Source organism: Notolepis coatsorum, assembly GCF_963971535.1.
Source record: "Notolepis coatsorum genome assembly, chromosome: 17".
Lineage (NCBI taxonomy): Eukaryota > Metazoa > Chordata > Actinopteri > Aulopiformes > Paralepididae > Notolepis > Notolepis coatsorum.
The window spans coordinates 111211495-111237675 of NC_140181.1; the positions used below are offsets into that span (position 1 = coordinate 111211495).

The following is a 26181-nucleotide window of genomic DNA, read 5'->3' on the forward strand; positions in this document are numbered from 1 at the left end:
ATCATCTCTCGTCCACGCTGCTCACCGAGGAGGCGGGGCAAGTCATGGAAACATTACTAGAAGAGCATTCTGGACGTCCGAGGGAGCATGCAGCTATTAGCATGTTTATTTTAACATGTGCTCAAGTATATCAAAGCAGGGTAGCCGGACCAGCACTCACAGGTTCAATGTTTTTTTAATGGCAGCCTGAATAAAAAGCAATGGCTAGCCACACCACTGAAGAAGGACATTGTCCGAAACATGTCTGCTTTTTATTCAGGCTGCCATTAAAAAACATTGAACCTGTGAGAGTGCTGGTCCGGCTACCCTGCTTTTTGATATACTGAACTTTATGGGATCACAGCACCCGGTGTGAGAACCTGTGAGCGCGGTCTAACTTGACTAACATGTGCTCAAGGCAATGAGACAATCTGAACAGGAGCTGCTGGAGACTCAAGGTGCATACAGGCTAATGGGACTGTGGTTCACCTGCCGACAGGCCTCGTGTTGATACTTTACACACATTCTAAACAGAGAGGCAGGCAGGCAGGCAAAATGGTTTCTCTGTGCATTCCTAAGAGGTTCACAACATGCATTAGACCCACTGCCCGATTTTCACTTAAAAACAAACACTTCATACTCCGAAGTCTAGCTGCCTGAGATTGTTTGGCTCTTAATATCCGCGTCTGTGCCTCGAGGACTTACCTTTGGATCGCATGGACACATCCATCCCCTCTACGGCATCAGAGTCCGTCTTTATCTCCTCCTCGGCCAGACTGCAGAGCACCGAGCGAGCGCACATAGGAACAGGAAGAGAAGGGAGAGACAGTCACACACCGCGCTCCCAAAACAAGTCAGCCTCACGGTAAACAAGTGGAACACCCCCCTCAGGTCCCCAGGTCCCCAGGTCCCCCAGGACATGTCACCAGGGGGGGGGGGGGGGTGCAGGTTTCCACAGCCATTTTAGTGCTTCCATTTCAACACGTTTCTTGATAACCATGCGATCAAGCTCAACTCTTCGGCGCCCACACCGGTCACACCCTCCTCATCGTCACCAGTGATGGACAGACTTCAGCCTTTATGCTCCAGAGAGACGAGGGTGAGACATCTCCATGGCAACACTCCTCTCCGGTTGGCACAAGTTGAGATTCACAACACATGAGGTCATCTCACACGTCTGTCCTTTATAGAGAGATAAGATTTAACGACCAGCTCTTTGTTTTGGCACTGAGTCTACATTAGATACAATAGGAATAATCCAGTAGGACCTCGTTGAAAGTGAGATGGTTCAATATCAAGGGATTTATTCCTAATAAAGATCATTTCCAATTAATGGTGTGAGAGCCGGTGGGGTTGGTCGGTAACACCTGGAGGACACACCTGGAGGACACACCTGGAGGACACACCTGGAGGACACACCTGGAGGACACACCTGGAGGACACACCTGGAGGACACACCTGGAGGACACACCTGGAGGACACACCTGGAGGACACACCTGGAGGACACACCGTCCCGCAGAGACCGACAGGAGGTGCCTCGGTTCCCTCTCAAGGACTGGGATCCAAGACTCTGTATTTCTAGAGCCTAATAGATCCCTTTAACAGATCCCTTTACCAGATCCCTTTAACAAGCTCTATGGATCCAAACCTGGGTCCGACTGCAGGCTTAGCCCCGACCGTGTGGAACCAGGCCTTGTTGCAGAAGAAACAAAAGCAAACGGAATCAACTTGAAATCTGCAAGCACTCTGCGGACCTTTAAGGCCATGATGCTCAAAACCCACCTGTTCGCCATAAACAATCCATGAGCTGGTTCTGTGTTGTCGTACGACTGGTGTATTAGATCCGTGTGTTCTCTATCTGCCTGGTTGGACTGCATGTATTTATTTTCTGTTTTCGTATTGTTCCTGTCTTTTTTTTGTTTCCCTCTCTCCCGGGATGCGCCCCGGGCCGATGTAACTGTTGGTTGAGGGGCGCAATATAAATAAATGTATCATATCAATGATTTTGAAATTCCACAACAAATGTTTTCATTTTTATATCGTCAATGAATAATGTGACTCTGTGACTCTTTAAATCAATAATGTGACTCTTTAAATCAATAATGTGACTCTTTAAATCAATAATGTGACTCTTTAAATCAATAATGTGACTCTTTAAATCAATAATGTGACTCTTTAAATCTCAGGAACAGTGAGGATAGAACCTCTCAAGCTCATGAAATCCAACACTGGGTCCCTGGTTCCGCTCTCATCTCAGCTCCTCAGAGGAAGGAGGAGGAGAATAAAAGGGGGATCCTTGGCGATGAACGGGGTTCTTTGAGAGTTCAGCTGCTCCTTCGTCGGCGTCACAGAGGGCCGCCTCCCTCCAAGGGTACTAGTGGTGGGGGAAAATATCGATACGTAGTAGTATCGCGATACTTTATCGATACAGGGACGCCAAGTATCGATATTTAATTATTTATTTATAAAATAAAATTAGTATTATATATTTTTTTTGTATTTTAGTTTTTTTTTGTATAAGGAAGTTGCATTGTTCTTTTCAATACCTGTAATAGTACAGTAGTCCACACACACTGTGTGCATTCAGTTAAGTTGGAATATGACTGTAATACAAACAGTTCAGTTTGTCAGGTACATGCAACACAGATTACAGTGTTGACATCTGTGTAGAGGAGCCAAAGCTATATATTTAGGTTATTGTATTATATCTGAATGTTTATATGTCTATTTTTATAACCTTACATTGAAACGGCATTAGGAATGTTGATGCGATTTAGATACAGTCTTATTTGTCATAGCCGAACATTCTAGAACATTTGTGATGTCACCGTATGATGTCATGACCGAACATTCTAGAACATTTGTGATGTCACCGTATGATGTCATGACCGAACATTCTAGAACGTTTGTGTATCTATATATATTCAGCAATGATCTCTGCCAGGTCAGTGTGCATCTTGAAACAGTGCTGAGGTACTGAACCGATAGACTAAACAACATAGATTTTCGGCTTTCCAGTGTGGAGGAATCTTCATGTGTCGAGTCGGCGGTGAAAATACAGTTTTCTTACCTTGTAGTAGTAACGTGAATATTTAGGAAAATAGGTTTAGGATCACTTCTGTAAAGAAAGACTTCGCTGTGGAAGAGAAATAAACCATTTGGATATCTTTGTTTTACACTGGAGCGGCTGTGGACATTATTTTTCTTTATCGACGAGCGTACTACTCACGGGTAAGCAACTTTAACCAGTAGAGTGGAACGTCGGCCCTCATATTAGTAAGAAAACTCTGTTCCAAGAGGAAAAAGGAATCAACACGAACTACTGGAGCGCTGAAAGAAGGATAGCAACAAAATGTCGGAGCCTAAGAAGGTTGAGATGACACAAAAGGCCGATGAGGAAAAGGTCTGTCATGCCATCAACAAGAGGAGAGCTAAGTTAGGTCAGCTAACTGGTCGCATGAAGCAGATGAATCAATTAATGGAGGACGACGACGACGGTAACTTGGAAGGTGTACAGACAAGATTGGTAGAATTCAACAATCTATTTGGAGAGTTCTGTGATCTTAATACCTCAGTCCAGGTGTTATTAAGCAAAACCATGAGCAAGACATCAGAAGAGGAGAAGAAGAAAGATCAGGATGAATGGTTCACGCCGAAGGCTGACACCTTTTCCAACTTCACAGTAAAGGCTGGCACCTGGATGGAGGAGGTGCATGAGCGTATAGCGGAGTCTAGGAAGCACCAAGATGAGGTCAGGCCTGAAGACAGTGCATCCGTCATTGTAAAAAAGAAATGGTCTAGAGCACCATCCACTACATGTACAGAACATCATCAGCATGCGTGCGTCTGAAAGTTGAATTAGAGAGGGCTGAGTTGCTAGCCCAGGCTTCCGCTCTAAAACAAAAACGACAACTCGATGAACAGGAGGCTCTGCTCTTAGCTAACCAGGCTCTGCTCTTAGCTAAGAGCAGAGAGAGAGAGGAGTTACAGGTCCAGATTGCTTTAGCTGCCGCAGAGGCTAAGCGCAAAGTACTGGCAGAGTACGAGGGCCAGCGAGCCTCATCCAGAGTGTCCCATAGGGATGGAATGAACTCTTACATAGAGAAAAAGAAGCCCTTCGAATCACAAGCTCACGGGCAGGCTACTCCTCAGGCCGTAGCGATAAAAGGAGAACCTGCTTACAGTAGCAGCTCCAGAGCACCTGGCGGTGATACACAGAAAGAACAAGAGTCTCCGCAACAAGAGTCCACACGAGCCATGGTGGATTTCCTAGTGAAGCAATAAAACCATGCTACTCTGCCCCCTCAACAGATTCCTATATTCAAGGGAGACCCTATGGAGTACAGGCTATTCATCAGGGCTTTTGAACATGGAGTGGAGGACAAGACAGATAGTAACAGAGACCGGCTGTACTTCATGGAGCAGTACACGGAGGGGCAGCCAAGAGAGCTGATAAGAAGTTGTCTTCACATGGAACCAGAGCGAGGCTATCGCGAGGCAAGGAGGCTCTTGAAAAAATATTTTGGAAATGGATACAAGATCTCAATGGCGTATATACAATGCACTGAACTGGCCTACTATCCAGTCCGATAATGGAGAGGCGCTCCGCTCCTTTGGCCTCTATCTCACTGGATGCCTCAACGCTATGGCTGACGTGGAGTACATGCAGGAGCTTGACAGCATATCAAATATGCGAGCCATCGCAGCCAAGCTTCCGTACAAGCAGAGAGAGCGGTGGAGAAGCAAAGCCTATGTTCTTCTAGAGAAAGATCATCGGAGACCTAGGAGAGGTAGAGAAGACCTTAAGTAAGGAGTGTGGGAACATGGCTGGCCAACAATAAGCTGTCTCTCCACCTGGGTAAAACTGAGGCCATACTTTTTGGATCCAAAGTAAAGCTGCGAAGGTCCCCAGGGCTGAAGATCCAGGCAGGAGAGTCTGTCATTGCTGGTAATGATTCAGTAATATATTTAGGATGCACCTTGGACGAATGTCTCACAGGAGAGGCTATGGCCTTGAAAGCCCTGGCTAGGATAAGCCAAAGGACCAAATTCCTAGCACGTAAGTCGGATATGTTGGATAGAAAAACAACAGATGTTGTCAGGTGCCCTGATACAGAGTCATTTTGACTACGCTGCCTCCTTCTGGTACAGTAGTGCACCCCAGAAAATTAAAAATACATTTCAGACTGCCCAAAACAAATTGATTAGAGTAGTGTTAAAGCTTCCTACACTCACCTGGATGTAGCCATATTTAATCAACTTAACTGGCTCCCAGTGGAAAAACGGGTTATTCAAATCAAGTTGGGCCTTACACATAAAATAATGTATAATAGGGTCCCCTCATATCTCTCAAATTATTTTATGTGCTTTAGGGACACCCACTCCTATGCAACGAGGGGTAGTTTAACTGATATCAAACTGTGCATTTTCAGTAGCTATATGGGGAAACATACCTTTCGGTACTCTGCAGCCTATGAGTGGAACAAACTGCCAGTGTCCATAAAAATTATGGTCTCAGAAAGATTTTTTTTTAAAGATATGAAGAAATGGCTTAGTCACGTAGGATGATGATATATGGGGGTGTGCTGTAGACTGTGTTTTGTTTGTGTTATTGCATTTATTTTGTATTGTATTTATATGTCTTATTTGTGCATGGTGGATACTAGTAATCTTGTCCATTGTCCATTGTGAGGACCACAATGGAAATAAACCGTAAAGTTTTATTGTGTTTTAATCCTCGACGATTTTAGATTATATGTGATGGCTGTACATGTGTGTACCGGTATTGTATGTAATTTTGATTGTCAAATCAATTCAATCAATCAATCAATCGCAGCGCCAAGTTCAGCGACCTTGCCGATTTTGTCAACCTACAGGCCCAAGAAGCCCTACACCCTCTCTTCGGCAACATCACAGATGGAAACAAGAGCCAAGCGAAGGCTCACAAAGATGAGAAGACATCCAGAAAGAGCGGCGCTCGGGGAAGCTTCACAACAGCTGCTACAGCAGTCCAGAACCCTGCAGAGACTAAAGCAAGGACCAAGGGGGATACACTGTGCCTTCTCCAACCCTCGCCTCTTCTGCCAAGGAGAACAGCATGCCATGGAGCAATGCAACAAGCTGAAAAAGTATCTTCACAAGGAGAAGATAGAATTTCTCAAGAGTAAAGGCCTATGTTTCAGCTGTCTGAAACGGGGTCACATGAGCAAGGCCTGCCAAGTAAATATGAGCTGCCGAGTCTGCCAGCTTTCCCACCCTACAGTTCTACATATTAAGAACAAAGCTGCCTATGATGAAGCAAGGCACAAGAAGGAGACATCGGATGATGCGCCCAAAGAAAATAAGCACAGGGGCGGGGAAAAAGAAGGCGAAGACAGTTCTATGGTCAGTGGATGCATCAATGCAGAAACGAGGACCTGCAGAGCTACTGGGGCCGGCAAGGTCGAAAGCATCTTGGCTATCGTTCCGGTCCACATCAAAGCCAAGAAAGGCAACAAGATGGTGGCTACATATGTGTTCCTCGACCCAAGCAGCGAGGTCACTTTCTGCACAGAGAAGTTAATGGCAGCGCTTAACGTCAACGGCAGGAAGACAAGTATCCTGCTAAGGACCATGGGAGGCGAGCAGGTCGTGAGCAGCCAGATGGTGTCTGGTTTAGAAGTCTGTAGCTTGGATAGTGACAACTTCCTAGAGCTACCCAACACCTTCTCTCAGAAGTCAATACCTGCTCGTAAACAGAACATCCCACTGCAAGAGGAAGTCGATAAGTGGCCCTATCTCAGTGAAGTGCAAATACCGAAGATCCAGGCGCAGATAGGCCTTCTCATCGGGACTGACGTACCCAAGGCAATGGAACCATGGCAGGTGGTACCCAGCGTGGAGGAAGGGCCGTACGTGGTGAAAACGCGATTGGGCTGGTTCGTCAATGGCCCCCTCAGAGGAGAAGATGGCCATGAAACTACCAGTGGACTCATACAAGCCACGTCCAACCGCACATCTGTGGCCACGCTAGATGAACTTTGGAGTCAACAGTTCAAGAACGACTTTCCAGAGTGTCAAGACGACCGGCTTGAGAAGTCGAGGGACGACATCCAGTTTCTGGAACTGGTCTCGCAGTCCGTGAAACTTACAGAGGGACACTACAGCATCGGCCTAGCACTGAGGAACGCAGTCTTCAAGATACCAAACAACAGAAGAGTAGCTGAACAGCAAACTCTCAACTTAAAGAAGAGATTCACGAAGAATCCCCAGTTCCACGCTGATTACTCAGTGTTCGTCGACGACTGGATCGCAAAGGGCTACGCAGTCAAGGTTCCCAGTGAGGAGCTCAGCCACAGCGATGGAAAAGTGTGGTACTTGCAAGAAGAAGAAGATCCACGTGGTGTTCGACTGTGGGGCATCATTCCAAGGCACCACCTTGAACAACCAGCTGCTACAGGGGCCGGATCTAACGAGTACTCTCCTGGGAGTCGTCACTAGATTCAGGCAAGAGGAGGTGGCTGTCATGGCAGATGTGGAGGCCATGTTCCACCAAGTCAGGGTGCCGGTCGAGGATGCTGACCTTCTCCGGTTTCTCTGGTGGCCTTCCGGTAACATTAGCCAAGATCTAATAGAGTACAGAACGAGAGTACATATATTCGGTGCCACCTCATCTCCTAGTTGTGCCAGCTTCGCCCTACAAAAGTGTGCACAACACAACAGAGGACAGTACAGCCCTGCAGGGGTCGACACAGTGCTGCACAACTTCTATGTTGATGACTGCCTCAAGTCAGTTCATTCCGAAGAGGAGGCTGTGTCCCTGTGCAACGAATTAAGGGCTATCCTTGCCTCAGGAGGATTCCGGCTTACTAAGTGGGTGAGCAACAGCCGAGCCGTGCTGTCCGCTATCCCTGCTGAGGAAAGGGCCAAACATCTGAGGGAGTTAGATCTGGACATGCTCCCGGTCGAGCGAGCTTTGGGAGTCCGGTGGTGTACTGAGAGCGACAACTTCAAGTTCAAGATTGTCCTACAAGAAAGACCACCCACAAGAAGAGGCATCCTCTCTATAGTTGGCTCAATATACGATCCGCTGGGCCTCCTAGCTCCAGTGGTCTCGACAGCGAAGAGGATCCTCCAAGAGCTCTGCAGATTAAAACTAGGATGGGATGACGACATCCCCGAGCACCTCGCTCTAGAATGGTCCAGCTGGATGGAGGACCCTCGTCTGTTGGAGGATTTCGGAGTGCCTCTGAGTTTCAAGCCCAAGGGCTTCGGCGAGGCAACATTCAACCAGCTGCATCACTTTGCAGATGCTAGCCAAGAAGGCTACAGAACGGTGAGCTATCTACTACTACAGAAGCTTCATGTTGCCTTCGTCATGGCGAAAGCGAGAGTGGCCCTCTCAAGCCCCTCACTATCCTGCGCATGGAGCTAGCAGCCGCTACCATGGCAGCGCGCATGGACAGGACCTTGAGATCCGAGCTGGAGCTCCAACTAAACAAATCTGTTTTCTGGTCCGACAGCACCACTGTTCTCAAATACATCGCAAACAGAACCAGTAGGTTTCGCACCTTCGTAGCGAATCGAGTGGAGACCATCTTGAAGCTGTCAGAAGTAGGACAGTGGCGGTATGTAAATACTGCTACAAATCCTGCTTACCACGCGTCGAGAGGACTCAATGTGGAATCATTCCTGCGCAATGAGACTTGGATACAGGGGCCGGAATTCCTCACCAAGCCCGAAGAGGAATGGCCTCAGAACCCAGAACACCATGGGGACCTAACCACGAAGGACCCAGAGGTAAAGAACGCAGTGGTCAGCGCTACTGCAGCTGAAGAGCAGTTCGACACAGTTCAGCAGTTCCTGGAATATTACTCCAATTGGAACCGTCTCAAGAAGGCAGTCGGTTGGATGCTGAAGCTTAGAAGCACTCTGCTGATGCTGTGTCGCAAGAGGAAGAAGATGAATGCTTTGTACCACACTGATGGAGATCTTCAAGGCAAGCCTGGAGAAGACCAACCTCACTGTGAAGAATATAAAGGAAGCAGAGCTCGAGATCATTCGTTACAGTCAGCGACAGAAATACTCAGAAGAAATCGCCGCGCTTCGGAAAGGTGACTACGTCAAGATGAGCAATCCTATCGCTAAGCTCAAGCCAGTACTGCAAGATGGAATCCTCAGAGTAGGTGGAAGACTTGACAAATCGGCGATGCCTGAAGAGGCTAAACACCCAGCCATCCTACCTAAGGATCTCCATGTAACGGAGACATCCACCAGAATATGGGTCACAGCGGTCGTAACCACGTATTGTCCAAGCTGCGACTCAAGTTTTGGATCCCTGGAGCTCACGCTGCCATACGAAGAGTCCTCTCCAAGTGTGTAACCTGTCGACGCACACACGGTGCTGCTGGACAACAACAGATGGCGGATTTACCCCAGGACAGGGTTCTTCCAGATGATCCCCCTTTCACCAACACTGGGGTAGACGTTGCATCTTCACCTGTCTGGCTATCCGTGCTGTCCACATTGAGGTGGCATCGTCGTTGGACACCGACTCATTCATTGACGCTCTCCGTCGCTTCCTCGCGAGAAGAGGTCAGGTGAAAATCCTCCGTTCAGACAACGGGACTAACTTCGTTGGAGTGGAGCGCGACGGGGCACCGGTTGAGAGAGTGAACAGTTTCAAGTACCTCAGAGCCCACATATCCGAGGATTTGACATGGACCACACACATTGACAGTGTGGTGAAGAAGGCACGACAACGCCTCTACTTCCTCAGGCGCCTAAGGAAGTTCCAAGTCAGTCAGAAGATCCTTAGGAACTTCTACTCAAGTACAATAGAGAGCATCCTGACTGGCAACATCACCTCCTGGTTTGGGAATAGCACTGCACAAGACCGTAGCAGACTACAAAGAGTGACACGTTCAGCCGAACGCACAATTGGAGGGGGGCTTCCCACCCTCCAGAACATTTACAACAAGCGGTGCAGGGGGAAGGCTAAGAGAATTATTAAGGACTCGAGCCACCCAAACAACTGCCTCTTTGAACTGCTGCGGTCAGGCAAGCGATACCGGAGTCTTAAGGCGAGCACAGAAAGACTCAGAAGAAGCTTCTATCCCCAGGCCATCAGGCTGCTAAACGAACAATAAACACTATGCAACAACCATCAAATGCACACAGCACACACACCCACACGCACACACTCACTTAAACAAACAACACACTGCAGCACCCACTCTCCACACTTTAGATCACACAAACACACTTTATATTGATTGATAAAGGATTTGCACTACAACTCGTACACCTACTGTAAATTGTACCTAAATTGCACCTCATCCCATTTCTGCCTTGCACTATATAGTATTGTATATTAGTACACCGCATAGTATTGTATATTATATGGTAACTCAGTTACGTCTATTCTGCATCGAACATTGTACATATGTCTATACTGAACACTGTGACCTAATTTTTTTACTTCTAACTTACATGCTATACTATGTTATTCTATTTCATACTTATCTTGTCTTGCACAGTCTCTGGAGCGTAACAGTAAGAAGCATTTTGTATAAAAGTATTCTGTACTTCTGTATGACAACTATTAAAGAAACTTGAACTTGAGCTAAGAAGAGCTATGGAACAATGGAATAGCTCCAAGATCGAGAACACTCTACGACAGAGGGGAATCCAATGGATTTTCAACCCCCCTACCGGTTCTCACCATGGCGGAGTCTGGGAGCGGATGATCAGGTCGGTCTGGAAGATTCTCAGCACCACCTTAAAGCTCCAGACTCTGGATGAAGAAGGCCTACACACAGTCTTGTGTGAGGCAGAAGCCATCATTAACAGTCGACCGATAACGAAGGATTCTAGTGATCCGGACGACCTGGAAGCGCTTACCCCCAACCACCAGTCAAAGCCTTCCCTGCCTCTTCGTGAAAGAAGAGCTCTACTCCCGCAGGAGATGAAAACAAGTCCAGTTAAGTATATGGCAGACATATTCTGGAAACGATGGACACAGGAATATCTACCGCAGCTCCAAGAGAGACAGAAGTGGACACGTGTGTCACGCAACTTCGCCGAGGGAGACATCGTCCTGATCATCGACGACTCTGCACCCCGCAACTCCTGGGTCCTGGCCAGGGTCATCGAGGCGGTTCCTGACCAGCACAGGCTCGTGCGCCGGGTCCGTGTCAAGACGAAGACGACCACTTTAGATAGACCTATCACTAAGGTTTGTCTTCTCCAAGAAGCTGCATGAGGCGGTGGTAAAGACCGTCCTCCTACGGTGTGCCATGTACTAGTGACCTCTGGCACCAGGTATTGGTTATCCAGCAGCAGAGACACTTATCAGTTCAAATAGTGTTCGGTTTTAGCTCCTTGTTTTTTAGTCGTTAGTAATTGTCTCTAGATTATAAGTACAATTAGGGGCCGGTGTAGAGGAGCCAAAGCGATATATTGAGGTTATTGTATTATATGAATGTTTATATGGTTATTTTTATAACCTTACATTGAAACGGCATTAGGAATGTTGATTGGATTTAGATAAAGTCATTGAACCGTCTTATTTGTCATAATAGAACATTCTAGAACATTGGTGATGATGTCATAGCCGAACATTCGTGTGTCACTGTATGATGTCATGACCGAACATTCTAGAACGTTTGTGTATATATTCAGCAATTCTCTCTGCCAGGTCTGTGTGCATCTTGAAACAGTGCTGAGCGGTACTGAACAGATAGACTAAACAACATACTGGAATATATATTTCATTTAGTTAGATTTAAATTATAATTATATTGACCAAATTGTTTACCCCATGCTCAGTATGCTCAGTATATTCTTACTGTATTTATTTCTGTATATTTTATTTCATTTAATTTGATCCTATTTTACTCTACTCTTATCCTAGGCAACTTGATTTGATTTGTGTTATTATTCTAATTTGTGACCTGTCCTGTCTAAATGTTTAAATGTTGAGCGATTTGCAGTGTCAAATTTCCCACGGGATAATAAAAGTATTTCTATTCTATTCTATTCTATTCTATTCATAGATTTTCGGCTTTCCAATGTGGAGGAATCGAGTCGGCTGTGAATTTGGAGACTGGGAAAATACAGTTTTCTTGGCTTGTAGTAGTAACGTGAATATTTAGGAAAATAGGTTTAGGATCACTTCTGTAAAGAAAGACTTCGCTGTGGAAGAGAAATAAACCATTTGGATATCTTTGTTTTACACTAGAGCGGCTGTGGACATTATTTTTCTTTATCAACGAACGTACTACTCACGAGTAAGCAACTTTAACCAGTAGAGTGGAACGTCGGCCCTCATAATCTGTCTGCTTGAGAAAATACCATGTTTCTGCAATAAAAATGATTGAAGTGAGATGAACAGACTGAACTTTATTTTATTAGATAAAACATGTTTTACTTTGCAGTTGAAAAAAGGTAATAAATCGCAATATATCGCAATATTAATATCGCAATACTCAGCATATCGCAATATATTTAGTATCGCAATACTATCGTATCGTGACTCAAGTATGGTGATAGTATCGTATCGTGAGGCCTCTGGTGATTCCCACCCCTAGTACTCACCAGTTCATAGTACTCAGTAACACGTAAGGCCAATGACACAAAGGTCAACCACCTCAGCAAGATAAGCAGCCTTTTTTCTTTCTTAAAAGCAGAAGGGGCTGTCAGGTGGCGTAGCGGAGATTGTGCTCGTCACCAATGCAAGAGGCTGCGGTCTCGACTCCCGGAGAGTCAGCATTGCCTTGGCTCGGGGTGATCACTATACTAACTCGTTTGGCTGAATAAGGGGGAGGGGAGCCGTGGGTGGGTCCTGGGCGTTGTGGACAGCGACCCCTACAGTTCGGTCGGTGCGCCTGCTCAGCGAGGGTAGGATCTGGAGAGAGGTAGTGCGACCTCCCACACGTTACACTCTCCCGGTGAGAATCTGCGCTGCCAGGCTGGCTGCCGGCTGGCTGCACATGTGTCGGAGGAAAGCATGTGACAGTCTCCGGCCTCTCTGACCAACAGTAGGGGGGAGTGCGCAACAACCAGGAAGGGGGTTGGGAATTGGCATAACGACTAACAGTGGGATGGGAGAAAAATCGGAAAAAGAAGGAGGGGGGAAAAGATCATATATTAAAAAAAAAAAGAAAAAAAAAAGAAAAAGGAGAAGGAATGTTCTGGTGCGTTTCCCCTCCCAAATAAACAATAGGTCACATCGACGACTCCAGTCCCTCGTGGAGAGATGTTTATCAGAAAGGGTCCCCATCGACGGAACCAGCAGATGTAACGGGCATTCAGACGAGGGGAACAAGCCTCAGACATAAAGAAAAACATCTGGTTTTCCAGAAGTATCCCATCACACCAACACCCATTAACCCTTTCACTGCCACACGACAGACACCCTTTCACTGTGACAATACAGAAGGTTTACTATCACACAACCGACGGCGATGCTCTTATCATTAGCATCATTAGCTCTGCGGAAAGGGTTAAAGCAAAGAGCAAAACCTCGATGGTTTTCCCGCCAACCTCGCTATAAGGACGATTAGGCCCATTCACATTCTAAACATCACGCCCACCAACGCCGTCGTCGTCGAACCCATAAGGGAAGGCTCTTCAGTTCCCGTTAACGATCCAAGCAAATCTAGCTGAATTCCTTTTGTCATTTCTGACACGAGTCAAACTCAAACCCGCCGGAAACTCCTGAGAAATCATTTGGGTAATAATAAGGATAGAAGAGGGCCAACCGGATAAAAATAATACAACCTGGCATATGGGTGTCTTGTTTCAACTCGCTTACAGTCTCTCACACACACACACACGCACACACGCACACACACACACACACACACACACACCCCCCTCCGGGGCTTCCTGTTCCAGACACAGGGAACAAACGAGGCCCACATGAAAAAGAGCAAACGTTAGCCAACTCCCTCACTCCTGCTACGTGTGCTTCAGCGCCGCACAGAGAGCCGTCAGCAGTCCAACCACGAGTCACCACCCCGGAAGAAGGTAAAAGCCCGTGGCCAGGTAGTACGGCCACGTCCAGACAATAATCTTCATTTCTCCCCATTTTTTCGGGCTTAAAAAGACTAGATGCAATCATCAAAAAAGAAAAAAGTACGCTGTTCCAAGGGCCTTTTAAAACCAGGATCTGTATTCCATAAATATGCCAGAATCATACAAGCTTAGTTAGATAGACTAAATCCTCAACAGGCTCTGGGAATATTCCAGAAGGAACAGGTTTAGGAATACACCCCCCCCCCCCCCCAGTGAGGAGTACCTGATGGACACAAACAACACTGACTCCCTCTGCCTTGAGATTCCACTCCTGTGAGACTGAGACGAGCAAGGTTTCCTCGTTACAGAGAATGGAGGCCACAGCTTGCTCCCCTCCCCCTCTCCCCCATCCCCCACCCAAGAGAGACTCGGGCACAGCCATGCAGGAGGACCAGAGATCTGTGGAGATTACACAGTTCAATGTTAAAAACACAGCAGCGACGAGGGAGGGAGCGACGACAACAGAGACAGAGAGAGAGAGAGAGAGAGAGAGAGAGATGAAAAGCAGCCAATCGAGGAGCAATCGTCTGGTTCTCGACCCCTTCGGTCTTCAGCCTCGCCTCCTCCGCGCTCACTGCCGTTGATGAATAATTAGGTTTTGTTTAGGACGACGAGAGAAGCACTGTGAGAATAATGGAGGCAGATTCTCTGGCCCTCTGGAGGCACTTCCTGTTCAGGTCGTCTGAGAGTAACGGGGCTCGTGTGAAGCCTCTTCAGGGTGTGTTGTTATGCAGAGGACTGTGGAGCTTGTATTCCTGCAGTACACATGTGCTTGTGATTAACCCGTTCACTGCCACACGACAGAAGGTTAGCCCTTTACTATCACACAACCGACGGCGATGCTCCATCATTAGCATCATTAGCTCCGCGGAGATAATGATGCTAATGATGGCGCATCGCCGTCGGTCGTGCGATAGTAAAGGGCTAACCTTCTGTATTGTCACAGTGAAAGGGTTAACCGGCTGTCGTGTGGCAGTGAAAGGGTTAATATTGTTGATGGGAAAACAACCAGCCTCCCTGAACACCCTGCCGCCCCTGACCTCCAGGGTGCCGCCCTGACCCGACCTCCATGCCACCCCTGACCTCCATGCCACCCCTGACCTCCAGGGTGCCGCCCTGACCCGACCTCCATGCCACCCCTGACCTCCATGCCGCGCCTGACCTCCAGGGTGCCGCCCTGACCCGACCTCCATGCCACCCCTGACCTCCATGCCGCGCCTGACCTCCAGGGTGCCGCCCTGACCCGACCTCCATGCCACCACTGACCTCCAGGGTGCCGCCCTGACCCGACCTCCATGCCACCACTGACCTCCAGGGTGCCGCCCTGACCCGACCTCCATGCCACCCCTGACCTCCATGCCACCCCTGACCTCCAGGCTGATTACCAGTTTTGAGGAAAATGACAAAAGGCCCCACCAGCCTCGTGCAGACAGACATGCAGACAGACAGAGAGAGATACATACCATCAGACAGACAGAGAGAGAGACAGACATGCAGACAGACAGAGAGAGAGACAGACATACAGACACACAGAGAGAGATACAGACATGCAGACAGACAGAGAGAGAGACAGACATGCAGACAGAGAGAGAGACAGACATACAGACAGACAGAGAGAGAGACAGACATGCAGACAGAGAGAGAGAGAGACAGACATGCAGACAGAGAGAGAGACAGACATACAGACAGACAGAGAGAGAGACAGACCATCAGACAGACAGAGAGAGATACATACCATCAGACAGACAGAGAGAGAGACAGACATGCAGACAGAGAGAGAGACAGACATACAGACAGACAGAGAGAGAGACAGACCATCAGACAGACAGAGAGAGAGACAGACATGCAGACAGACAGAGAGAGAGACAGACCATCAGACAGACAGAGAGAGAGACAGACATGCAGACAGACAGAGAGAGAGACAGACATACAGACACACAGAGAGAGATACAGACATGCAGACACACAGACAGACATGCAGACACACAGAGAGAGATACAGACCATCAGCGCTTCACGACAGACATGCAGACACACAGAGAGAGATACAGACATGCAGACACACAGACAGACATGCAGACACACAGAGAGAGATACATACCATCAGCGCTTCCCAAAATAATCACATGGCCAAGCCGACGGTGGGGGTCGAAGGTCGAAGGGCATTTTCATACAGTACAGATCGTGTCAATCACATCGACACAAATGTGTTTTTAACACGACTCCCTTTACAACCCTAAAATGATTTACTAACTAGCATATCCTCCAACATGACACGGATATATTAAGCATACCGGTGCACAAAATAAGCCAGAATAAGAGAATCATTCAACCTGGATTTGACATAAGGCTGTAAAGGGTGAATCAAAGATGGCTGTGGAATGTTCCAGAAGGCCCTCGCCCCCCTCCCTGCGCTTGTCAATCTTTAACCTCAGCTACAGCTGCGATTGGCTGGAGGGCCTGCAGGCTGGAACGTTATTGGTCGGCTGTGCTCTGCCACACACATCACAGCGTGCAAGCTTCCCTCTCGTCCTCTTTTAAACACATTTTTGCTGCAATGCAGAGATTTCCCCCCCGCATTATACGCTTTATTTTCCTTCCATTTAGATTAGCCGTCCTGGCCATGACAGTAAGAACCAGAGGGGATTTGAGAAAGCCTCTCGGAGACGGTCTCCGTGGTTAGGAGGGGCAGAGCAGACGCCTGCTGTTCGACCTCTGGTATCCTGTTCGGCTAACTGACCCAGACAGCCCTGGATCATTTGTTACCTCGGGAGAACCGGGTCACTGCGACCAAATTACTGGCATTACTAAATAGACATACACGCATATAATATACCTCATTCAGTTCACATAATGCTCTTCCCCATTCGGTGATTGAGGTTGACTTTTGGTTTTGGGTTCAAACAAAGAGTACTTTTGTATCAGTGAAAGACGAAACATTAAATTGTGGTTGTGTTGTCGTCGGTATAACGTTTGTCTAAAGGCAAGGGGTTGGAAAGAGAGAGTAACGGACATACTGTAGCCCAGGGCTATTCAACTGGCGGCCCGCGGGCCAGATGATTCTGACCGGCCCGCCAAAGATTACATGATAATAATAAAAAAATATTTTTTTTTTTTTTTTTTTTTACTTTTTTCTTTTCGTGTCAACGTTAACACGCACAATTGAGCCAAAAGTCACTAAATTAATGACAGATTTCATTGATAAATTGAGGGAAAACTTTGCAAGTCGATTTGATGAATTTGACATGTCCAGAGAATTGATGCATTTTGTGAGCAACCCATTTGCCAATGTAGCTGCTATTTCCACAAAAGGACAAGAGTTCCTTGCATCACTTCACATTGATGAAGGTCTCCTGCAACTTGAAATAATTGACATGCAAGCATCATCTGCTCTGAAGCAGGCACTTGAGAATGAATCCACCACAACATTTTGGATAAAGTATATTCATGTCAAGACATTACCCAAAATAAAAACGCTGGCAATATCTGTGCTAACAATGTTTGGCTCAACATACACCTGTGAATCCAGTTTCTCTCACATGAATGCCATTAAAACAAGCAACGTGCCTCCTTGACAAATGAGCATTTGCATCACTGTTTGCGGGTAGCCCTCACTTCCTATGAACCCTCTTTCTCTGCCATTGCCCAGTCAAAGAAGTGCAATCGCTCTCATTAGATGTGTGTATGTAGGCTAGGCCTGTCTGCCCCCCACCCCCCTGATGTTTGAGAGTTAAGAGTGGACAATAAGTGCTAATAAGATGCTGTGATTTGCTGTTGTTGCACAGACATGAAGCACTTTTTCATAAGCTGCACTATAAATGTGTTTTTTTGTTCAAGTGTTGATGTTAGAATGTTCAGATGCACATCATGCACTTGTTTGTTTTTTATTTTATTTTTATATTGAAATGTTGAAGAGGAGATGTTGCAGTTGTTGCACAGTCATAAATGAAGCACTTTTTGCAGGAGATGTTGCAGATGTGGCACATAAATGAAGCACTTTTTTTGAAAAGTATACTACTTTTGCAATGTAGTTAAATAAAAGTTGTGAAAATGTGGTTGCGTGTTGTGTCAAGTGTCCATATATTCATAGCACGGGGAGGCGCCGTGGCAGTCCGGCCCCTGGCCCCTTGGGTTTCTGACAATGTGGCCCCCTGAACAATTTAGTTGAATAGCCCTGGTGTAGCCTGTGACTGCTACACGGTGCGTCGCCTATATTTCCATATTTCTTCTGCTATAAGCTATCAAATAAAAAAAGGTTACATTTCTATTTCTAAAATAATTTTTTAAATAACTGCATTTTTGTCAACAGTATCTAAATCGCTCAGCGTCAAAATCTAGTGTATATCTGTATGATAGCATGTACAATAATGCTGTATATACCGTATATATATATATATATCCACATCAGTCTGTACATACCTGCATATCATTTACATATCTGTAGATGCTATATCTGTACATATCCCTTACCTACTCTTACTAGTTACGCTGCTGGCCAGTATGACTTACTACCTTATAGTGTCTTTATACCTGTATGACTGTAGATCATTATAATGACAATACATTTTTATATAATTAATATATCTGGTCATTGATAAGATTCTCATGCCTCGCAAAGCACCAAACATGTCATTGTTTGCATGAAGAAGATCAATGGAGTTTTTCTTTTTTTGCATCTAAAATAGGAGATATTCTGAGCAGCACATGGAGAGAGAGAGGAGAGAGAGAGAGAGAGAGAGAGAGAGAGAGAGAGAGAGAGAGAGAGAGAGAGAGAGACAGCACGCACAAACAGTGAGGTGTAAATGAAAAACACACATATTTCTGAGCCCAATGAGCGAGTAAGTAACGCAGGTGTAAAGCGGTGGGTTGGTGACGGAGGTGCGGGCTGATCCCCGGAGAGGGACTCTCTCTCTCTTCACACACAAAATGGCCACCGTTTGAGGATGAGAAAGTGGAGGAAGCACTTTTACGATGAGCGGTGTGCCGTGGAGCCACACGGCCCAGTGAAACCTGAGGGCCTCGACAATGAAGAGCTGGTGTTAGCGGTGGTCGCTGAGAACACCTGCGCACTGCGAGCGCGGCTGGAGAGAAGAGGTGGAAGGACAGGAATCAAAAGACTCAAATTCAACAACTCCCCCCCCCCCCCGACAGTGACTCGTATAGTCTCCCTCTGGGATCATCCACTGAATGGAGAAAAGCGATGGGGGCTTACGGGCCATTTTCTATTTTCTTCCACTACATTCTTACTAACCAGTCACGGCTTGCTCTGGTGTCAGTCCAGGTGACGGTTACCTCCTGGACGTGAAATATGATGGATGGGGTGGGTGGGGTGTACTCATTTACATGTGTCCACACTGTAGCTACAGTAAGCCCCCCTGCCACCCTGTGGGCACCAGCCCCCCCCCCCCCTGGAGAAGGCCCCTCCTCCTAACAGGAACATCTGTTGCCCCCGCTTCCAGTCTGCAGCCTGGCAGGCAGGACACACAAGATAACAACAACAACAGAGCCAATCTACTTACAAAGGGTACATAGACCCCCCACCCCCCCTCCTGCCACCCCTCCCCCATGCATCCTCTGCCATCCTACCACACTGGGCTGGCGTGTCGACAGGGAGCTGTGAGTGTGCCCATTTTGAATCCAACTATCTTTTTTTTGCGTTATGAAAAGATAAAAGGATTTGCCACGGCGTCCACTGCTCTGCCTTCCTGCCTGCCTGCATGTCTGTGGCACCATGTGACCTGCTGCACAGGGCCGCCCAACCCCCCACCTCAGCCCTGTGGAGCAGAGGCCTTGCAAGGCCTCCCCCCCCCCCCCCCCCCGCCCCCTCCTCCTCCTCCCCCTGCTCCCCCTCCCCCTCTGGGAGACCAAACTGTGATTTTAGGTGTTCACACGTACCATCAGAAATCAACAGTCACAACAATAGCAAGAAGGAAGGCAGCTTGTTAAGAGCGTGTAGACTGTAGAGAAAGAGAGACAGGGCTTACCTCTGTGGATGCATGGCTGCCTTGACACACTGTTATGTCAACACTTATAAAACATGGAGGACACACTCTCTCAGTCCTCGGCCGGGAGAAGGCTCCGCTCTTCAGGCAAAGGCGGTCAGGCCCGAGTGTGATGGTAGCCGGATCCTGACTGGTCCCCTCCCTCACGGGCAGGATGCAAGGCCGCGTCTGATTGGCCGCAATGTTTCCTGAGTGATTATCTTTGTTCAGCGCAGGCAGGCAGAGGGGCAGCCCTGTGAGTGTGAGAGACAGGGGAAGGAAAAAACAAGCAGAGAGCCAGAGGCCTGGATCACAAAATAACACGTCTAACGGCATTACTTTGTCACACAGACCACATAGAACAACGTGTTACCGCTTCCCACCGCTGCATCTGCTGGTAGTTGTCTTATTTTGAGGCACTGGAGGTAGAAGTGGCCGCATGTAGAAGGTGGAAAACAGGACACCATGGCTTCTCTCCACAAGCCTCCATTTTTATGTGGACTGCAGAGGGCCTTTGTCTAAACTCCTCCCTCCTCCCTCCTCACCGTCTGCAGAGGGAAGAGAGAAGGCCAAGAACCAACTGCAACACAGGACAAACACACCGCTTTCTGCTGCTCTAGCCTCGGCAAATCAACCGGGCCTCAAATAAACATTATAATCAGAACAGTTATTATGGAAAAGATGTCAAAGGGAAGTACTCTGAAGCAAACCAAACCGAACCCGAGGCTTTAAACAGGCATAATGTTCTTTTTTATTGACCCATTCATAGTTTTATAAAGTTGACATAGGGGCCTAATGTTTCTTCCTGTGAAAATACACTCCTGTGTTCGAACATCTATAGGGTGAACATGTCTACATTTCCTCCCAGTATTCCCTCCCTCCCTGTAATATATTCATATTTAATACTAATAATAATTACTTTATTATAAAAACATTCCCCATAAGAGAACAGAATTTGGGAGTCTGGGGTGTATGGGGGAGACAGGAGAAATGATCTACCGTTCACCATTACTCCCAGCCTGAGCGTGACATAACAACAAAATGGCCGCCGTGTGACTGTGGTCAATATATACACTGGAGAGAGAACACACACTTACCAGTGACTCAGCAAGCCAAGCAGAAACACCCAGAGCAGCTGAGGTCCTGCACGACACCTAGGGCACAGAGAGAGAGGGCTGGATGATATGGAAGATAGTCACCATAAACACAAGGATTCTCATTTCTTTTCATTTCATAGGCTACCCAGACAACAAACTGACATAGAATCAGTGTTGAAGTGTGAATGTAAATAACATGGAATCAACGTTGTGAAATTTTGCTGAGATTTTAGACGCACAGCGTTGCGTGATCTTTGCTGATATCTATGCTAAATTAAATGTTACATAATCCAATTAAAGTGAACTCGCATTGAACTGAATTCCAATGTAAAGTCACGTCAAAACAGATCTCTGTAATTATCAAATAATAGGCTACTCTTTCATATATTCTGGGAGAAATGTTAGTTAATTTAGTCTTATCGTGAATTTAGACAACCTAGTTGTTTCCCATGATATCACAATACACTGATATCACCATATGATCCCATTGAAATGACAATATTGTATTATTTCCTATCCCTAGGTCTGTCCTGCCAAAAAACCTTCATGACCAGCAAAACATGTCATAAATGTTAACTAGTCACACACAGTCTATACAGTACTGATATCATAGTCATATAGCGTGAGCCAATGACATTCTCCCTATCCATCTCTCTACACACATACACTACAGGGAACACTATGGTTTGTAACAAGTCTTCAGAATGTGTTCATTGTGGCATTTAAATTTCTTGTTAGAAATGAACATACCATTTTTTTAATTTAGATTCAGAAAAATGAGAAAATCCACAGTGAGCCGTCTCGCTTGACTCCGATTGCATGGGAAAGCTTTCTGTTTTTGGAAGCAATAGAGTATGTGCTAAAACATGGTAAAAACCTTGGAATAAATAGTAACATTTAATATTTAACATGATAAATAGGGGTGTGTATCGGCATATTGTGATACTTGAGTCCATGATATATCAATGTGTGTTGCCCAATATTGTGATATTTTTCACGGTACTATTTACAGCCCTTTGATGCTAAATATAACCACACTGTCGTCATTGTAGCAGAAAAACAAAAGATCACACTATAATTTATTATGCAGGCCTACTGTGAATGTGTCCATGCCGCTCTTGGCAGAGCCTAGGGCGTGGCCAGCAGTAGGAGCCCCCCCCCCCCTGTCTCTTTCAATCAATCAATCAATCAATCCACTCGACCCTACCGCATCAGACCGAAACAAAAGATGCAAACAAAGTGCAATATGCGGGGCTCTCTTGCCCAGTGGTCGGGGGGGCAGTGTGAATGAGAGCTCGCTCTCAATTATCTTTCAAGATGAAATAAAGATTGAATGAATGAATGAATGTTTGACAGCATTACAGATTCCATCTTTAAAAACACGCTACATTTAGAGAACAAAAGGGGATAGAAGAACAAATCTAAATAAGTATTAAATCATAGGTTGTTCCTGTAGAGAGAGGGTTCGATTTAGTTCATATTGGGATATTAATTATATTAGTCATGTTGATTCTTCTTTACACGTTCATGGCTGTGCCGTCGTTTTATATCATCAGCAGCTGCCTACCCTCTGGTTGGGAGCCCTGTAACCGACCCAGCAGCATCTCTGGTTGGGAGCCCTGTAACCGACCCAGCAGCATCTCTGGTTGGGAGCCCTGTAACCTACCCAGCAGCATCTCTGGTTGGGAGCCCTGTAACCTACCCAGCAGCATCTCTGGTTGGGAGCCCTGTAACCGACCCAGCAGCATCTCTGGTTGGGAGCCCTGTAACCGACCCAGCAGCATCTCTGGTTGGGAGCCCGGTAACCGACCCAGCAGCATCTCTGGTTGGGAGCCCTGTAACCGACCCAGCAGCATCTCTGGTTGGGAGCCCTGTAACCGACCCAGCAGGTCAAACATCTCTGGTTGGGAGCCCTGTAACCGACCCAGCAGGTCAAACATCTCTGGTTGGGAGCCCTGTAACCGACCCAGCAGGTCAAACATCTCTGGTTGGGAGCCCTGTAACCGACCCAGCAGGTCAAACATCTCTGGTTGGGAGCCCTGTAACCGACCCAGCAGGTCAAACATCTCTGGTTGGGAGCCCTGTAACCCGCTCCAATCCCAACAAAGGGAACTTTAACTTTACATTTAGTAATTAATTTAGCTGAACGCTTTTATCCAAAGCGACTTACAAGTTCTGTACAACAAGTCAGCAGGAAGGTTCTGTACAACAAGTCAGCAGGAAGGTTCTGTACAACAGGTCAGCAGGAAGGTTCTGTACAACAGGTCAGCAGGAAGGTTCTGTACAACAAGTCAGCAGGAAGGTTCTGTACAACAAGTCAGCAGGAAGGTTCTGTACAACAAGTCAGCAGGAAGGTTCTGTACAACAAGTCAGCAGGAAGGTTCTGTACAACAAGTCAGCAGGAAGGTTCTGTACAACAAGTCAGCAGGAAGGTTCTGTACAACAAGTCAGCAGGAAGGTTCTGTAGGACAAGTCAGCAGGAATGTTCTGTACAACAGGTCAGCAGGAAGGTTCTGTACAACAAGTCAGCAGGAAGGTTCTGTACAACAAGTCAGCAGGAAGGTTCTGTACAACAAGTCAGCAGGAAGGTTCTGTACAACAGGTCAGCAGGAAGGTTCTGTACAACAGGTCAGCAGGAAGGTTCTGTACAACAAGTCAGCAGGAAGGTTCTGTACAACAGGTCAGCAGGAAGGTTCTGTACAACAAGTCAGCAGGAAGGTTCTGTACAACAGGTCAGCAGGAAGGTTCTGTACAACAAGTCAGCAGGAAGGTTCTGTACAACAAGTCAGCAGGAAGGTTCTGTACAACAAGTCAGCAGGAAGGTTCTGTACAACAAGTCAGCAGGAAGGTTCTGTACAATAAGTCAGCAGGAAGGTTCTGTACAACAAGTCAGCAGGAAGGTTCTGTACAACAAGTCAGCAGGAAGGTTCTGTACAACAAGTCAGCAGGAAGGTTCTGTACAACAAGTCAGCAGGAAGGTTCTGTACAACAAGTCAGCAGGAAGGTTCTGTACAACAGGTCAGCAGGAAGGTTCTGTACAATAAGTCAGCAGGAAGGTTCTGTACAACAAGTCAGCAGGAAGGTTCTGTACAACAAGTCAGCAGGAAGGTTCTGTACAACAAGTCAGCAGGAAGGTTCTGTACAACAAGTCAGCAGGAAGGTTCTGTACAACAAGTCAGCAGGAAGGTTCTGTACGACAAGTCAGCAAGAAAGGTTCTGTATGACAAGTCATCAGGAAGGTTCTGTAGGACAAGTCAGCAGGAAGGTTCTGTACAACAAGTCAGCAGGAATGTTCTGTACAACAAGTCAGCAGGAAGGTTCTGTACAACAAGTCAGCAGGAAGGTTCTGTACAACAAGTCAGCAGGAAGGTTCTGTACAACAAGTCAGCAGGAAGGTTCTGTACGACAAGTCAGCAGGAAGGTTCTGTACAACAGGTCAGCAGGAAGGTTCTGTACAACAAGTCAGCAGGAAGGTTCTGTAGGACAAGTCAGCAGGAAGGTTCTGTACAACAGGTCAGCAGGAAGGTTCTGTACAATAAGTCAGCAGGAAGGTTCTGTACAACAAGTCAGCAGGAAGGTTCTGTACAATAAGTCAGCAGGAAGGTTCTGTACAACAAGTCAGCAGGAAGGTTCTGTACAACAAGTCAGCAGGAAGGTTCTGTACAACAAGTCAGCAGGAAGGTTCTGTACAACAAGTCAGCAGGAAGGTTCTGTACAACAAGTCAGCAGGAAGGTTCTGTACAACAAGTCAGCAGGAAGGTTCTGTACGACAAGTCAGCAGGAAGGTTCTGTACAACAAGTCAGCAGGAAGGTTCTGTACGACAAGTCAGCAGGAAGGTTCTGTATGACAAGTCAGCAGGAAGGTTAGTGTGTGTTTTTTCTTATAATTTTTTTTTAACTTTATGCTCCAACTTTTTGAGTAAACAAAAATGTAAACAAGACAAACGTCTTTCTCTGGTCTGCATCCCCTTAACAATTGTGTGTATTGAGCCGTACTGTATTGTACCCATTCTGCAAACTGTTCAATAAAGTTTTCAATCAATCAATCAAGATGTGTGGTGGCCTGAAAACTAGAAGCCAAGTCTGTCTCTGGGCCTCGGTCTGACTGCCTTCCTATCACACACTGCCCTCTAGTGGCAGGAAGGTGGATAGATATCTTCGTTGATATTGAAACATCAGTACTACTGTACTTTACCGAGTTGGAATGAGCTCCAAGAGAATAAATTGCTTACTAAATTAAGCAACGGCATAATATAGTCTCCCCCAGAGTTTGAACTGTGAGAGAACTCATCTCTGTGTAGTTGTCGAGTCCAGAGAATTATTATTGTAATTTTTTATAACAGCCTCTAGATCAGGGGTGGCCAACCAGTCAGAGATTAAGAGCCACAAAAATTACTGTGGTACCACAAAGAGCCACACCATATACCAGCGTTTCTCAACCTTCATGTGTTTATAGGTCTCACCCTCTGGCCTCTGAAGTTGCTAATGTCTTTTTTATTCGGGTCTCACAGGGTTAAAAGTACCCTGCGAGACCCACGGTTGCAAAATTACAAAATCATGTTTAGCCATTTATAATAAAAATAAGTCTGTAAATGTTTATTAAAAAAAATGTATGCACATGTATAGTCAATTGGTCCTGTTGTTCAGCCTCACAATGCTATTTGATAGTAAATGTGTTTATATGTCCCACCCTCTGAAGTTGCTAATGTCTTTTTAATTTGGGCCTCACAGGGTTAAACCTCTTATGCCCGAAATATAGAGTAAAAGTGTATATTTTCAGCATTACGTTTGTTTACCAATGATTTTAACTGTTATTAGTGAAATATAAGATTATAGAAATCGCATTGAGTCGGAAACCAGCGCATATTGACAGGAGGAAGTGGCACAGCCAAAAGTGAGTGTAGTCTTTTGAAGGAAGAGACTCAGGGCTTTCGAATTTTGAAAAACTACACTACCCAGCTCACACCAGCCCCTGTCAATCATCTGACTTCTGGATTAACTTTTTTATTTCTCTTATTTTTTGGGATTATCTCCCACAAACCTGAACGTTATTGCCATAAAACAGA

At 46.4% G+C, this 26181-nt stretch overlaps 1 protein-coding gene across 6 annotated transcripts in view; it reads right to left on the bottom strand.

Annotated features, from left to right (window-relative positions):
- LOC311244548 (MYND-type zinc finger-containing chromatin reader ZMYND8-like) overlaps positions 1-21153 on the bottom strand; it is a 79671-nt gene extending 58518 nt beyond the window's left edge. The window contains exons 1-4 of one of the 6 annotated variants that reach the window (XM_084334118.1): positions 21116-21153; positions 20402-20566; positions 20022-20272; positions 685-755 (exon numbers count right to left, since the gene is read on the bottom strand). In XM_084334118.1, coding sequence (XP_084190244.1) covers positions 685-755; positions 20022-20035 — 85 coding nt within the window. In that variant the 5' untranslated portion in view covers positions 20036-20272; positions 20402-20566; positions 21116-21153. Of the gene's footprint in view, positions 1-684; positions 756-14261; positions 14283-20021; positions 20567-21115 lie in introns of those variants that run through there. The other 5 variants (XM_084334119.1, XM_084334117.1, XM_084334120.1 and 2 more) reach the window with 5 other exon arrangements.
- Positions 21154-26181: the final 5028 nt, after the last annotated feature.